Source organism: Nasonia vitripennis, chromosome 2 (assembly GCF_009193385.2).
Source record: "Nasonia vitripennis strain AsymCx chromosome 2, Nvit_psr_1.1, whole genome shotgun sequence".
Taxonomy (NCBI): domain Eukaryota; kingdom Metazoa; phylum Arthropoda; class Insecta; order Hymenoptera; family Pteromalidae; genus Nasonia; species Nasonia vitripennis.
In genome coordinates, this window is record NC_045758.1 from 21,261,700 (window position 1) to 21,277,495 (window position 15,796).

General features: G+C 29.5%; 3 protein-coding genes across 5 annotated transcripts; 2 read left to right on the forward strand and 1 right to left on the reverse strand.

Moving 5' to 3' along the window:
- Window positions 1–741: 741 nt before the first annotated feature.
- On the forward strand, window positions 742–2,414 carry LOC100113831 (transmembrane protein 177). Its single transcript, XM_001602160.5, has 3 exons — window positions 742–973; window positions 1,280–1,439; window positions 1,514–2,414. The coding sequence occupies exons 2-3, from the start codon at window positions 1,288–1,290 to the stop codon at window positions 2,298–2,300; spliced, it is 939 nt and encodes a 312-aa protein (XP_001602210.1). The 5' UTR covers window positions 742–973; window positions 1,280–1,287; the 3' UTR covers window positions 2,301–2,414.
- LOC100116796 (golgin subfamily A member 4) lies at window positions 2,350–9,518 on the reverse strand. 3 transcript variants are annotated; one of them, XM_032596410.1, is made up of 10 exons: window positions 8,999–9,389; window positions 8,821–8,905; window positions 8,631–8,698; window positions 8,405–8,571; window positions 7,961–8,302; window positions 4,045–7,621; window positions 3,650–3,966; window positions 3,515–3,544; window positions 3,018–3,320; window positions 2,350–2,945 (listed from the first exon to the last, which is right to left on the reverse strand). In XM_032596410.1, the coding sequence occupies exons 3-10, from the start codon at window positions 8,659–8,661 to the stop codon at window positions 2,922–2,924; spliced, it is 4,791 nt and encodes a 1,596-aa protein (XP_032452301.1). In that variant the 5' UTR covers window positions 8,662–8,698; window positions 8,821–8,905; window positions 8,999–9,389; the 3' UTR covers window positions 2,350–2,921. The 3 variants fall into 3 exon arrangements, with proteins under 3 accessions (XP_032452301.1, XP_001601205.2, XP_008209208.1); XM_001601155.6 differs by lacking the exon at window positions 8,631–8,698 and having other exon boundaries at window positions 8,999–9,513; XM_008210986.4 differs by lacking the exons at window positions 3,515–3,544; window positions 8,631–8,698 and having other exon boundaries at window positions 8,999–9,518.
- A 2,137-nt stretch (window positions 9,519–11,655) lies between these two features.
- On the forward strand, window positions 11,656–15,778 carry Or143 (odorant receptor 143). Its single transcript, NM_001190616.1, has 9 exons — window positions 11,656–11,799; window positions 11,943–12,065; window positions 12,142–12,259; window positions 12,974–13,235; window positions 13,332–13,448; window positions 13,590–13,680; window positions 13,844–13,980; window positions 14,128–14,260; window positions 15,728–15,778. The coding sequence occupies exons 1-9, from the start codon at window positions 11,656–11,658 to the stop codon at window positions 15,776–15,778; spliced, it is 1,176 nt and encodes a 391-aa protein (NP_001177545.1).
- Window positions 15,779–15,796: the final 18 nt, after the last annotated feature.

Below are 15,796 nucleotides of genomic sequence, written 5' to 3' on the forward strand. Positions count from 1 at the left end.
AAATGTAATAAAGTGTAATAAAATATAAGAAAATGTAACAAATCGTACCATTTTGTACGTTTTTGTTGGATTTCGGACCTTTTTTACGTTTTATTACAGTTTGCTACATTTTAATACATTTTGTTACGTTTTATTACAATTTATTACATTTCATTACATTTTTTTTCCACAAAGGAAATGATATACCCGCGCGCAGTTGTCTTGCCCTGCATGATGTTTCTTTAGTCTACTAAGCGCTGAGCATTTTTCGTCGGACTTGAATGGCCATCAGTAGATCACCAAGGTTATTACTATGTATTTTTGCCTCCTAAACACGAATTTCGAGGGTGGAATGCCCAAAAATGGTCAGGTGATTTTTCATTAACAAAATAATGGTTAATATTTAACAAAATTATATTATTTCAATCCAGAAAACATATTTTTAGATTCTTTATATAATTCTAAATCGAAAATGTTCTTATAAGATTTGCTGAAAAAAGCTTTGTTTTCGAGTAAAAGAGTACTAAAAATTTATCAAATTTGATAAAATTGAGAGAAAAATTGCGATTTTGACCGGATTTTAGTACTTTTACTCAAAAACAAAGCCTTTTTCAGAAAATCTTATAGGAACATTTTCGATTTAGAATCATATAAAGAATCTAAAAAACTGTTTTTGGGTTGAAATACTTGAAAAAAAAATAATTTTGTTAAATATTAACAATTAATTTGTTAATAACAAATTACCTGACCACTTTTGGACATTCCACCCTCGAAATTCGTGTTCGGGAGGCAAAAATACATAGTAATAACCTTGGTGATCTACTGGCCATTCAAGTCCGACGAAAAGTGCTCAGCGCCTATAGTCTACTTCGTTTCTTGTACATTTTACTCGCTTGTATCGTCAGTTAGTAGATCGTCAGCGACTCTCAAGTCTCAGGCCTCAGCTCCTTGAATTTGTATGTCGGGTTTTAGAGGTTATTTTGTCTGTACGAAGGTACGAAAAATGTTATTTTACCAATGTTTCTCTTGTATAATATTTATTAATTACAGCACGTATGGCGAATTAAGTCATAAACTAATTAGTTTAATTCAGAGTTGTCTTAAAAATTAATTTTTATATCTCAATTGGCTAAAGCAAGGCATGATTTTATGTTTACTTATTTTCCCATCCATTCTTTTCATTATTATAAGAACAATATTATGATAGCAAAAATTTTCCTTTTTACCAAATTTAGATATGTTGAGCTATCTGTTATAAGTTCTCTTATTACATACAGTTTAATGATTATTATAATAACAGGTTTAAAAATGAACGCATTTACTGCCCGAGTTCCTCCAACCAGATTTGGTGTTCTGGCAACAGGAGCAGCAGTGACTGCAACAATAGCTGCTTCTTTAATTGAGCTTTTGCCCCATACATTTTTCTTAGAAAAATTTAAAAATATTATTCGAATATACAGGTAAATATATTAGGATTATGATTTTAATTGCTACCTTCCCAGAAGTAGTGATCTCATTTGGTACATTGTTTTAGACTTGGAGAAGAAATTCCGTTACAGCATGAAGTTGAAGATTTATTTAATGAAGTATTAGATGATTTGAAGATAAAAGATACAATCAGAAAAAAGCTTGATGCATTTCCCATTGTAGGATTTAATTTATATCATGCTGGCATGGCTGATAGTCATCAGGGAGCTATAATAGGTATTCCTATTAACTATATGTACAAAGATAAACTTTCAATAGATACTTCAGATATTCGTATGGGACGTGATAGAGAACCAATAAATATGTATCACCCAGCAGCAGAGGATTTGTTGGAGTCACTAGTACTCTCCAAGAACGCTCAAAAGTTTGGCATTGCGCGGGAAGTATTGATGGCCCATAAGGATTTGCCATTGTATAGATCTATTGAATCATCTTTTATGGTGGCTTCATCTATTTTAATAGCTGATTTTTTTCGTGTAAAATACAACATAATGAGAAGATCTTTAGTATGTATGGTTTATGGTACTTCAGCATTGATAGGCTATGCAATTTGGTTCCAAACTAGAGATATTTTAACTACATATTCTGAAAAAGAGGTAGATAAAGAACTGTCAACGCTCGGACCTGAGTATATTCAAGGGGGAAAAGAATTTTACGATAAAATTTTAAAAAGAAATGTTGCTACTCGAACATTGTTGGGTGCAGAAGGCTCAAGGCAATTTAATAGAGACGGAGATGAAATATTTTTCATTCGTCACAAAAGAACACCAATTACCCATAGAAAAAGATTTTTCAGCGAATTAAAATTGGAAGGTGAAAAAGCACCTGCATAAGTCCTGCATGGAGTCTATTTGTGTAAATTGTTAATAAAATTCTTTTGACTAGTCGTAAAACTTCATTTATTTGTATATAAGATTTCTAAATAAAACATTATAATTACATTATTATGTACAATTGTTATTTACTAATATATTCTCTGTTTAAAATTTTAAGTAAAGATAAAATTGCAGTTTTTAGATCATTTAACATGAAAATCTATGGAAAAAAATTTTTAATAGGTTATATCAATTTCCATGTATTTTTAAAACTCAGTAACAAGAATATCAATTGAAGTATAAATAATAAGCGGAAAATTAGTGATACGATCACCAATAAAAAAATTAATTATAATACACCAATATCAAAAATAAAATGAATTAATTGATATTCTGGAAACAGTATCTGCCTAATTTTGTACACATTTAAAAAACTTCAATGTATAAGTTGAAAAAAGATGCACTAAAAGTTGCATGTTTAACATGTTCCCATTAGCTGTTGTCGATGCCCAAATATGATTTTAAGGGCAGTTATGCAGCATAGGATAGTTTACTGAATGTAGTATAGAGATGAATATTAACACATTAATATTCATTACGTTAATTATGTTCCTAGTAAATGCCTATAGACAAATGATGTTATGTTAAGCCTAATGATCCAAGCTGCAAAAAATATTTAAATGTGTTTATTATTGAAATATATAATATGCATATACTTTTATCACAATAACATACCAATGATAGTTTATCCTCTTCTTTTTTCAATATTTTTGAGGTCTGATCTTGATCAAATTTAACAACAGCAGCAATAACTTTGGCAAGCACCATTGTTTCTTTTCCCATCATGTACTTGTACAATATGTTCCTGAGGTACTCGATTTCAGTTGAGTCTTCTACAGATTCTTGTCTTAACTTAACTAATTTTCTCAATTCAGCTAATTCTCTTTTTTGAGAAAGCAATGTTTGCTGCAATGTGTGGAAAGAACCAGTATTTGACTGCACTGCAGCCATTGCTACTCTTGTTGTACTCTCTAATTCCTGTTTAATAATTAGAAGTTAATTTTTTATTTAATAGAATAAAGATGTTAAAAAATTTGTATATGTGAAACAGTAGTGTATTCATAAATTTGTGAATAAAAAGGTAAACTTAAAGGGAAATGTAAGTATGAGAACATAAGAGTGCCGTTAATAAAAATAATAAAATTAAAAAATGATCATAAATAAATAATCACCTTGTCTAATAATTCGGTATTTTCATCATTCTGTAAAAAAATAAAGCAAAATAGAAATAAAAACACAAAACATAAATAAAAATAAAAATGTAAAAAAATAATAAGTGTAAACATAGGGATGTAAAACGGACATACTTTTCGCTCATTCTTCCACTCATTAGTAAGTTCTGCAATTTCATGTTCATGTTTGGTTTCTAATTGACTTGTTTTTTGGTTAACAATATGTTTCCATCTTCTCTCAAGTTCTTGAATTTCTTCTTTATGCTCTAGTTTTATTTGGTTAATGTTGTCCAAAAGTTTTTCAAATTCTTCTTGCGCTTCTTTTTTTGTATTTTCATTGTTCAATATTAACCTTTCAATTTCTTCTGATTTTTTTGTAAGTTCTACCTGAAAATCTTTTAATTGTTCCCTGTATTCTTGTATAATATCTGATTCATAGTTTTGTTGACGATCTAAAAACAAAAAAATATAAGCACACATATTTCTATAAAAAAAATTAAAGAGACGCAATTAATATCTTTTTGTTTTACCAAATCTCTTTTCAAGGGCAGCCTGTAATTCTTTCTCCTTGTCATGAAGCTGTGCTTGGAATTCTTTAACGATTTGCTTTAGTCTCAAACTTTGTTCTTCTTCATTGATTTTCAACTGTTCTCGTAATTTTGCCGCTTGATTTCGCAATTCTTCGTTAAGAACTTGCATTTGGGTTTCTTTGGCTTGAAACGTGACAAGTGTTTCATCTAGCTGGGATTCTATTTTTCTTTTTTCTGATATCGCATCTTGTATATTTTTTGTCAAATTCTCTTCAATTAATTTTAAGTGATCAATATTTTTTATTTCGGCTTCTAATTTAGAACATTTTTCCTGCAACACATTTAATTCGCCTTCTTTGTCTGATAAGTTCTTTTCGAATTCAATTGACGCTTCACGCAATTTGTTGATTTCCTGATTTGCCTTTTCTTCACTATCTAATTTTGAAGATGACAATTGATCGATCTCTTCAAGAAGTTTGGTATTTTTTAATTCCATTTCATTTAGTACGCCATTTTTTTCTTCAAGCTCTATTCTAAGGTTGTGGCATTCGTTCTCTGAATTACTTGAAAACGAATTCAGTTCTTGAATTTTAGACGATAAATTATTTTCTAATTCTACAATTCTATCTCTACAAACTTGTAATTCATGCTCCAAGTTTACACTTGCTTCGTGCTGTTTTTCTAAAGCTAATATTTTATTGTTTAAATTTTGCAGCTCCGAATTTAACGATCTATTAGTGTCAGTTAATCTTTCCACCTCTGTGAAGAGTTGTGCGCTATTTTGTTGATGATTATTTGCCTCGTTTAATAGTATAGATAATTCATTATTTTTCTTTCGCATATCTTCCAGCTCCGCTAACTGCGATTTTAGGTTTTCTATTTCAGAATGTGCATTTTTTAGTTGGTATTTAAAAGTTTCAATTTCTGTAAGAAAGGCGTTATTTTCTTTAGCTATGTCGTCATTCTTCTTCTCCAAATTTCGGAGCTTTTCTGTCAATTCACTTTGAGATTGATTTAGAACTTCGTTAAGTCTCAATAAATCGTTCTGATTGTCTTTTAAACTTTTATTTTCATTATGCAGCAAATCATGCAAAGATTTTATTTCCTTTAGTTCTTCAGCCATAATAACTTTTTCATTCTTTAAACTATCTAATTCTCCTTTACTCGACTTCAATTCATCCAACTCTGCAATTAATTGTAAATTTGATTTTTTTAACTCATCATTTTCATTAGTTTTAGTATTTAACGACCGACTCCATTCTTTTTCGGCAGTTTGAAGTTTCGATTTTTCTTGATGTAATTCTGCTGTAATACTATTTTTTTCGTCTATGGTTTTTTGTAGTTTTTCTTTAAAGGCTTTTAATTTTTGTAAAAATCCATTTTTAGTGTCCATAGCTTTTTGCAATGAATCTTTGGATTCTTGTAATTCAATTCTTATTTTATCTCGTTCATCTTTAGAATTCTTAAGCTCTTCATTTAATTGTGATAATGTTTGATTATTTTCTTCAAGTAATTTCTTGTAATTTTCACACTCGTTCGTTATTTTGTCTGTTTGTTCTCCTTCTTCTGTAGTTTTCGTTTGTAAATATTGCAATTCAGTATTTTTCTTGCCTAATTCTTCTTTTATAGAGGCTAATTCAAATTCGAGAACTTGAATTTCGTGAATCAATTTATTGCGCTCTTCGTGGAATTCCTGAGTTATGACTTCTTTATCAGAAAGTTTTTGACTAAATTCTTGTATTAAAGACTCATTATGCTGCTTCTTTAAGGTGATATCTTTTAGAAGGTTGTCTTTTTCAAGCTTCGCTTCTTGAATTTCCATACTGTGCTCCGTGCAAAGTTTTTCATATTCACTTATTTTAAAATTCAAATTTTCAATGTCTGACTGAAGTTTACCGTTATTTTCTTTAAGTTCGCCAAAATCAATTAATTTAGCTTGGATCGTTTCAACTTCATGTTGTTTTGCTTGTAATTCTTTCTCTAATGCCATTTTTTCACTCAAAATCTTTTCTAATTGCACATTACTATCACTACAGTTTCTATTGAATTCTTCTAATGTTTTAGTTTTTTCTGTCAGTTCTACAATTTGTGATTGAAGATTATTTATTTTTTCATCCATCATTGGAAATACATTGACAGTTTTCTCAACAGCATCAGATATTGCACATTTTCCTTCTGAAATGCGACTATGCACATCATTTTTTAGAGATGCACAATCTTGTTTTAAACCTTTAACTGCTTTTTTACAGGATTTTAGATTTTTTACTAAATTTTGTCTGTGGTTCGCTAAAATATTAATCTCTTTTTTCAGATCAGTTATGGTTGTCCGATACGATTTAAGTTCACTGTTAAGTCCTAAAATTTCAGTGTTTTTACTTTCAAACTCATCTTGAAGTCTTAGCATCTTTTCTTCATCACTGGTTTTACTTCTTAAAATTAAAATTTCTTCTTCTTGCATTTTTAATTTTTGTTTAAACTGTTCTAGCGCTTCTGTATATTCTTGAATTTTCAAGTTCGATTTTTCTGAAATATCAGTTTTTTCTTCTAATGTCTTTTTTAATTCATTTATTTCCTTTTCATATTTATCTTTTAAAGCATTACTAGAAGTTTCCGTTTCTGTTTGTATTTTTTCCAAAGAGTTTCTAATTTCAGTAAATTCTTTGTTTAAATTCGTATTTTGTGTTTTATATTCTTCTAAGAGCTTTTCATACTCTTCTTTTTTTATAGCTAACTCTGACACTTGATTTTCTTTGTCTTGCAATTTTTTTGTTAACTTTTCAAGTGCTTCTGATCCATGTTGTGTTTCTTTTGATTGTTTTTCTAATTCTTCTATTTTTGATAGTAACTCTTTGTTTTTATTAGCTTCTTCATGATATTTTGCACCCATTGTTTCTTCTAAATCAATTAATTTTTGTTGCATTTCTGATTGCACTTTTTTTAATGCTTCTGATTTACCTCTTAAATGTTCTTGATTTGCTTCAGCATTTTGATTAGCAACCAATTTGACCTTTTCTAATTCTAGTTTTTGTGTTTCTATTGATTCCTTGAGAGCCTTTTCATGTTCTAAAGTTTGCTTTAATTCTGATCGAAGTTGTTTTATTTGCTCTTCTTTTCCTTCCAGCTCTCTATGTATTGATAATTTATTTTCAGCTAAAGAAATAACTGACTCCTCTTCTCGTTTTTTTAAAACATCCAGTTCTTCTCTTAAATTTTTGAATCCTTCTTTGGAATTTTCCAACTCGCTTTCCACACTTTCCAGTTTTTCTTTGCTTGATTTTTGTAAGATGTCATAATCCCTCTCTAATGTATTTTTTTCATTTGTCATTTCAAGCATTTTATCTTTACTTCGTTTTAACATATCTTTATATTTTTCTAAAAAGGTTTCCATTTTCTGAATTTTTTCTTTTAATTGCTGATTTTCTTCAGCCAATTTTGATTCTTCACTTGGTTGATCTGGTTCTGAATTGTTTGATAAGTCTACAAGAATATCTACTTTATCGCCTTCCTTATGATTTTCAGATATTTCGACAGTCTCTAAGCCTTCAATGTTTGGACTTTTTTCTTGTATTAGTTTTATCTGTAAAAAATTTCACAGTAAAAAATTAAGTAACAAAAGACAGAAAAGAGTTAAAAATTCAACTTTAGAACCATAATATCCATTTCTAAAAGGGAAATTGCGATAGTATCGAATTGAAGCTCTTACAGAGCCAATTCAGATCGTTATCAAAAAATTTCATTGGTGGGTACAGTGGAAATAGAAAGCAACTTCAGAGAGTTCAACAACAACAAAATCAACGCGCACTAAGCCAATTTCTAGTGTATAAAAAATGCAAAAGAATTAGTAAATAAAAAAATTCTAAATGCATATAATTTTACAAATGCCAAAGTCTGATAAACAACGACTTAAAATACTCACTTTAGTTCTCAAGGAATTTATTACATGATCTTTTTCTTCAATATCATTCCTTAGAGCTTCTTCCAAATGTGCCTTTGCTTGCTGTTCCAGCTGACACTGTTCTTTAAGGTCACTTATACGCCTTAATGCTTTGTCTTGAGTTTCTACTAAAAGACTTTCCAGTTTTGTTTTGGCACGCTCGATTTCTCTGTAATGAGTTACAAGGTCTGAAAACCTTCCCCTGTATTTGTCATATTTAGTTCTTGCTTTTCGATAAGCAGAGTAAAGTTGTTCTTTAGAAACACGATCTAGTTGTGGGCTTATATTATCGTCAATTTCACTAGCAGACTGATCCATGTCAGACTATAAATTAAAAAGAATTTTGTTTATACACAATGTACCTGTATTATATTTTACAATACATGATTTAATCATTTGTGAAATATAGATAAACCGATGTTTCACCTGCAAATGATACATGCTGCTGGAACCTTCATAAACTGGAAACAGAAAGGATGCATCGCTGACATTGCTGCTGACAGATGATCTCCTTGATGTGTTGGAATTGACGGATGGCGATGTCAAGTCAACAGTTTGAAAGCCATGTTTTGCAGGACTATTCTTTGGTGTTTCTGTTTAAAAAACAATAATTTAAGTTTTGCAACATTTTAACTATAATCTATTATCATACCGTCATTTTTTGACTTCCTCAATTTGAACATTTGGGCTTATTCAATTGCAACAGAATCAAACTTATTGCTGTAGCCAAATAAAAAGGGAAGCATACATAGGTTAAAAAAAATCCAATATGCTACTGTTATCTACCGGACATTCTTATCTGTGGGAAGTCTAAAAGTTAAAAAAGGTGGAAGGGGAATTACCATCTGTTTCTTCAGTCAAACTGAAATTGTCTTTGGATGACAAGTCTTGAATTGAGGTATTTGACAATGATGGCGACACAACAGCCTGCAATTGAATGAATTGTTAGAATAAATAACTCAAAGAGGACAGTAAATAAACAATGTTAAATGACAGATCAGTTGAAAAGCAAACTAGAACCTGTGCCAATTGCTGCATGCTAGCTTGCAGCCTAGCAGGTGACTGTTTCATTTCCTCTGCAAGTTTATCCTTGAATTTCTTAAACATTTTCACTTTTTATTTGAATAGCACTTAATAATCTTCTCCAGAAACGAATGTTTTAAACCCTGTGTTTACACTGATACTTGGATAACGTCTCGATAGGTGCACATAATTTTCGTCAATTTATCGGCAAAATCGAAGGACTTCTTTAACAACACTCTACTGCAGGTTTTTCGAACTTGGTGGTTGCATTAATTTCAAAGTGCATCGTGTATTCTCAGTGCTATAGCATTTATTTTTTGAGGTGTTATCAGTTTATTTGACATACAACCGTCGAGATAAATATTGTGAAGGAGGTTATATTCTCACAATCAACGTCATTAGACGACAATCTCTGTTTACATGCAGAGTGCATTTTCGAATTTGTCGTTCGTTGTGCACCTGACTTTAAATATAAGATGGAGTGGCGAAAACGCGCGTTTTTTCAATTTCGCAAGAATTGTGATAACACTCGCTTTTGCATTTTTAAAATGACATAATGTTATGTGGACAATTCCTTAATGGTCTGTACTGGGCATTGTAAACAATCGAACTAACTTATATTATAGTTTTTATACTATTCCAAGATCTAATTAATAATTGTAGATTATAATGTGTATAATGTCGTTAGATATGTACTTAATTTATTGAAATTCTAGGTTTCCTTTGAAATGAAATAGTATACATATTGTGCAACGAGGGATGAAAATTAGCTTCTTGTACAAGGCTATTTTAAAGGGTTGGGATAATAAAGGACCTGGAGACCATAATAAAAAGGAGATGAAAAAGTTTGGGCTTTAATATAATAACTTTTTATTACCGATATATAAATACAAAAAGATTTATAACAATTAATTTTTCTATATAAATAAATATTTTCCCACATTAAATATGAATTAAATTAAATGGATATTGTATATATATTGTATATGTAAATTTCTTTTTAAATCTTGAAAAAATAATCATTTGGTATAATTTTTTTTTGCAATATCGTCAGGCTGAAAATGATTCTCTCTATACACACCTCATTGGAATAAATAATTTTACTCCGAATAAACTAAAATTTTTTTTCAGGCTACTAATTGACGTAAAATCTGTACAGTAAAATTCATTCTGAAAATATGTGCTGTATGACTATCACAAATTAATAGCTAGAATATAAATCATTTATAATTTATTCAACATCATTTTGCTAGAAAAATTAAATAGTAAATATATGGGTCTAACTCAAAACGTACACTTTTTTTAATAAAAAACTTGTATCATATATAGAATACTTTTAATTCGAAATACTCAAGTTTAAAAATTTGCAAAAATAAACAATTTTTTGATTATAGCAAAACAGTAGTTATAGAACAAAAAATTTCGATTCAAAGCACCAATGGAACAATTTATTCTAAGTAAAACAGATAAAAGGCATAATAAATTTTAAAAGAAAGAAAGAATTATATTTTCTTATTGATTTGTTTATATTTATGTCAATGATTTCAAATCTTAAAGTGGGATCCCATGTAAAAATATTTTGTGAAGACTATGCATAAAATGTATGCAGTAACTTCACATGCTTTATATGATGACTTTGCATAAATTTGGCCCTACATAAATTTTACATAATTTTTGTGAATAATTTATTGTAGGGCCAAATTTATGCAAAGTCAGCATGTACAGCATGTGAAGTTACTGCATATATGTTATGCATAGTCTTCACAAAATATTTTTACTTGGGATCTTCTGCATCAGAGACAAACAATTTTGATAAAAATTCGTTAAAAGTGTGAGAACGGCAAAAATGTTATTTATAAAATATTATTGGTTTTTGCATAACGTGCCAACTATATTCTCACTTATAAAAGTCAATGATGTGCGCAAATATGTACAATTATAATATACGCATTTAATATATTATTGAAAAATACATGCAAATAGATGAATAAAAAATTATTATGAAAATAGGTTGATGGGTTTAACTTTTTTTATAACTATAGAATTTGCTGTATATTTATCTTAACAACATTTTTTTAACTTTCTGAAATTCGGATTCCGTAAGCATCATTGTGTGAGAATTTTCAGACATTGTAATATAATATATTCACTCATAATTTGCAGATCGCACATCTAGACGAATTATAACAGTAGAAAAATATGAAATGAACATGAAACATGAACAATAGTAGATGCAATTATTAAGAATTGGAATCTAATTAGAGAGCGTTCATTTTATTAATTAAACAAAACTTATAATTTCTTGATATATTATTATTTCCAAGATAAACTTTTTCCCTTTTCGTATAATAGACATTTCTATAATAAAACGTTCTATGAAAGATTATTCGTAATAATAAGGTGTTTCAGTACGAAATAAGAAATAAGGAAATAAGGCGAAAGGCTTTCAGCAAAGGCTATAAGCGATGCAGAATAAATGACACGTGCAATTTGTATCTTCTACTATATTCAAATTGACAGGTAATAGCACTGCATGTTATAGCAGTAAAGCACACGCACATGGATCTAATGACGACTATAATATACAGTAGCCTCAAATATGTACCGGTGATAAATGCGTGCTGCAGATTGATACGTCAGATATTCAATCCAGAATGGATTTTTTAGACAGTCGTTATTTTATTTTAAATAAAAAGATGCTTCATATTTTAGGAATATGGCCTTATCAAAAGCGTTTAGAAAGATATGCGATTCGGAGTGTATATTTCTTTTTCATGGGCGTATCTTTTGTACCGCAAGTAAAAAATCATATATTTATCATAAACAAATTTTGACCATATTTATATTACATTTCTTCATATATTTAATTTTTTGCTACTCGTTTTTTATTTCATCATAATATAATATCATCATATTTTGTATTGAATGTTTTGTCGTACAGATTCTTTGTGTAAAAAAATATTTTAAAGTGGATTCGGATAAATTTATTCGAGGTGTTACAACACTGCTGTATTTATCCGGTGTGAGCTTAAAATTAACCATTGCAATTTTGATGAATGGCAAGGTATATTTACAAGTAAAAATGTATGAATAACAATAAGCAAGGAAACGTATTCCTTATATAATTATCAATTTAACAGATACAAATAGTATACAGCAAAGTAGCTGATAATTGGAAGATGTTTACAGATAAAGATGAAATAAAAACACTGCTTGAATATTCTGAAGTAGGAAGAATGCTTACGCTGGGATACGTAGGTAAGCTCTCTTTTATCAATAGATTAAAAAAAAATATATATATATTCAAACATGTACACAATAGCATATTCATTTAAAACAAGTTTTAAAAAAAATTTTATGAGTATTTAAAGATACAATAATAAGGTTAAAAAAATCAGCCTGTAGCTTTACAAAACTAATTCAATGATTAAGTACTTTTTGGAAAATATATTACTTACATAACATTTAAATAGTAGATATATAATTTCAAAATACATTGGATGCACAGATTCTATAAAACTATCGGAAGATGCCAAAGGTGAAAGTATAACTAAAGTAAATGCAAATATTCTAGAATATGAATGAAAGCATATAATCCAATAAGTATAAGAAAGAAAGGTGTGGCGGGAGGGAAAACGCGTGGGTACGGGGGCTGTGTGCGTGAGAGGGTGGTTATACAGTCATCTAATCGTTGTTCGGCTTGTGAAGGTGAAAGTAAATTTGAGTCATGATTTTTTTTTTCATAGAAATTACATAATTATTGTAATAATCATACTTTATACATTATTAACATTTTTACAAAACATTTACATACGTTTTATAAATATGTTTTAAAATAAATGATAATTTATTTACAGTTAATTAATACATACTGCGAAATTAAATCATTTTTTAATTTATAAATTATCACATTGTTATTTTTTTTCATAACTATAATAAAATGTTATAATAAAATAAAATGCGTGTTTACAGTTTACATGGTGCTGGCTGTAATAGTTTTTATCACTATGCCGTATCTTCCAGTAGTAATAGACATAGTTTTTCCTATAAATGGCACAAGACCCAGGCTTTTCGTTCTGGATGGAGAATATATAGTAGATAAATATGAAAACTACAATAAAATCTACATTTTTGAAAGTGTATGTTCCGTTGTATCAGTTCCAATCTTCTGCACGATTGATTCAACGTATGCTGTTTGTGTCCAACAGTGCGTAGCTTTATTAGCAATCGTCAAGTAAGATATTTTTTTATATTCGCGATGTATTATACCCAGTTTTTAATATTTCTTTTTAAACACAATATAGTAAAAATGATTCCTCCTATTTTATAGACTACGTCTAAAAGTAGCAACAAAATATACAAAGAATTATTTAAGAGATCACAAATATAATGATGCCTCGCAACAGTTGATCATTAAATCTGCGGACTTGCATAATAAAGTTATAGAGTAAATTATACATTTTTTAAGTTATTGCATGTATTCTACAAAAACGTAAACAAATGCTGAAAAAGTCATAATTTTTACGAAGTATAATATATTGCATTGTTATCTCGATCTCTGTTGTGTATAAAATCATTAACATTTCAGGTTTGCGCAAATCCTTGAAACTTCATATTCTATGGTATTTTTACTTTTGATGGGAATGAATTGTCTTATCCTAAGCGTAGGGACCCTTGTCGTAAGTCCATTTTCATTCAGTTAACAATGTCATATATATCTCATATAGTGTACATACATTGTTTGTATCTTATCAACTTTAAGCCAAACGGTTTACAGCTTATGCCATGCATATATATTATAGATGTAATACAAACATATATTTCATTTCATTATATTTTCAGATACTAGTAAATTTGAATAATCCATTGGAGCTGTCCAGATATATTATGATATTTATAGGGTTAATGATGCATATGTTTTATGTTAGTTACCCAGGGCAACAATTAATTGATCGTAGTAGCGCTATTTTTAATGATGCGTGAGTTGGTCAATTATATATATATATATATATATATATATATATATATATATATATATATATATATATATTCGGATTATAGTGTGATATAAGCATAATTATTATTTTGAATAACCATAAAAAATAATTTATTTTTTATTATTTTAGTTATAATAATGAGTGGTATGAATGTTCAATCAAAAGTCAACGACTTTTGGCCTTTATGATGCTAAGATGTACGAAGCCGTGTGAGTTAACAGCAGGAGGAATATATACTATGAATCTAGAAAATTTTGGATCGGTAAATATTTATATGCATGAAATTGTCGTAAAAAATTTGTTTAAATATAATATAATTTTTATTAAAACTGACTTCTTGTTAAAAGTATAAATATTTTCATAATTAATCAATTTACATCACACCCGACCACTGATAAGCGGGGCAAAAGTGGCTTATTTTTCCCGAAAACTAGTATTGTAAAGCAAAAGGAAAATTAGCGGCGCGAAAGAACACTTCCACGCCTATCCGTGGGACAAATAGTCCATTATTGCACCGTGCTAACTGCACGGTGGGAAGATAGACTGTTTAGGCCACGGATAGGCGTGACAGTGGATTTACGCTAGTCAGTGCTATACTTATAAAATAGTGTACGATACTATTAATTCGACCCCGCTATTCAGGACCAAAATGTGGCCTTGCAGTCGAGAGTGGACAATACTATAATTTGCAACACGAGGCAAAAGTAGATTTTTCCCTTGGGTGATTTTATACTGCCGTTACGAGAATATTTTTTCTTCGGGTGCTTATTGCCTTCGCTTCGCTCGGGCAGTAACGCACCCTCTGAAAAATATTCTCTAAAATGCGTAGCTGTTTTTTACTTCGGAAATCTACATGTGAATTTGGCGTGATATCTCAGGTAAGATCTCACATGAGATTTTCCTGTATAGGGTATAAAAAATGTTATGTGTGCAAATTGCAATATCTCATTAGGTATATATATATATATATATATATATATATATATAGACACACACACATAGCAAAGATCGCTTACACTAAAGAGTTCCTAATTTGTATTACTTTCTTATCAAGGGTAGAATAGTACATTACGATACGTGTGACTTAAATGGTTCTTTTTTACACGGCGCAGTTAAGCGTGACTTGACAGCGGATTTTAGCCACACTGTTCTATAAAACTTTTTTAATAAAGCTTGCAAATAAAAAACCAAGTCTGTATTTGCAAACTTTATTTAAAAAGTTTTATGTAATAGAATTAAAACAGTAGTTTTTGGGACGACAGCCCATTTCTAAGGTAGCACTTTAGACTCGCTTATATAGATAATTGTTATTTTCAAAAATTGGTATTGTGCTATAATGTGCCACACTATGCCATAACCGGTGCCAAAATATGCCATATAACCCCGCCCCGATTAGAACGATTCGTTGTCCCGTACAATGGTTATATTAATTCGCGACATCAATATAAAAGGTTTGACATTTTTTAAATCAACCATTTACATATAACTTATTTTATTTATATAACTCAAGTTTACTCTGATTAATTTAAAATGCCGGTTCCAATAAAGTACGTTTAATAAACCACAGAAACATAAGTATATGAAATAACCGACCCAAAAGTGGCTAATCTATCTGTTATTAAAAGTTGAAAACATAAAATATTATCCATACTGGGTACACCTCCCCTATATCTTATTAAGTAAGTATATCAACTACAATTTTGTCAATACATATATATTTTTGTTTCAGCTAGTGAAAACTTCAATTTCGTACATAGCAGTATTTGCGTCGTTCACATAGGTTTTGAATCAAGAACAA

Bases quoted from the DNA above. Each gene is read 5' to 3' on its own strand.
- LOC100113831 (XM_001602160.5), top strand. From the start codon at position 1,288: ATGAACGCATTTACTGCCCGAGTTCCTCCAACCAGATTTGGTGTTCTG. The intron at 1,440-1,513 runs GTAAATATATTA...ACATTGTTTTAG, and splicing joins AATATTATTCGAATATACAG to ACTTGGAGAAGAAATTCCGT.
- LOC100116796 (XM_001601155.6), bottom strand. From the start codon at position 9,085: ATGTTTAAGAAATTCAAGGATAAACTTGCAGAGGAAATGAAACAGTCA. The intron at 3,545-3,649 runs GTATGTCCGTTT...ATTTTTTTACAG, and splicing joins AGTGGAAGAATGAGCGAAAA to AATGATGAAAATACCGAATT. The intron at 2,946-3,017 runs GTATGTTATTGT...TATTTTTTGCAG, and splicing joins AAGAGGATAAACTATCATTG to CTTGGATCATTAGGCTTAAC.
- Or143 (NM_001190616.1), top strand. From the start codon at position 11,656: ATGGATTTTTTAGACAGTCGTTATTTTATTTTAAATAAAAAGATGCTT. The intron at 11,800-11,942 runs GTAAAAAATCAT...TTTGTCGTACAG, and splicing joins GCGTATCTTTTGTACCGCAA to ATTCTTTGTGTAAAAAAATA. The intron at 12,260-12,973 runs GTAAGCTCTCTT...GCGTGTTTACAG, and splicing joins GCTTACGCTGGGATACGTAG to TTTACATGGTGCTGGCTGTA.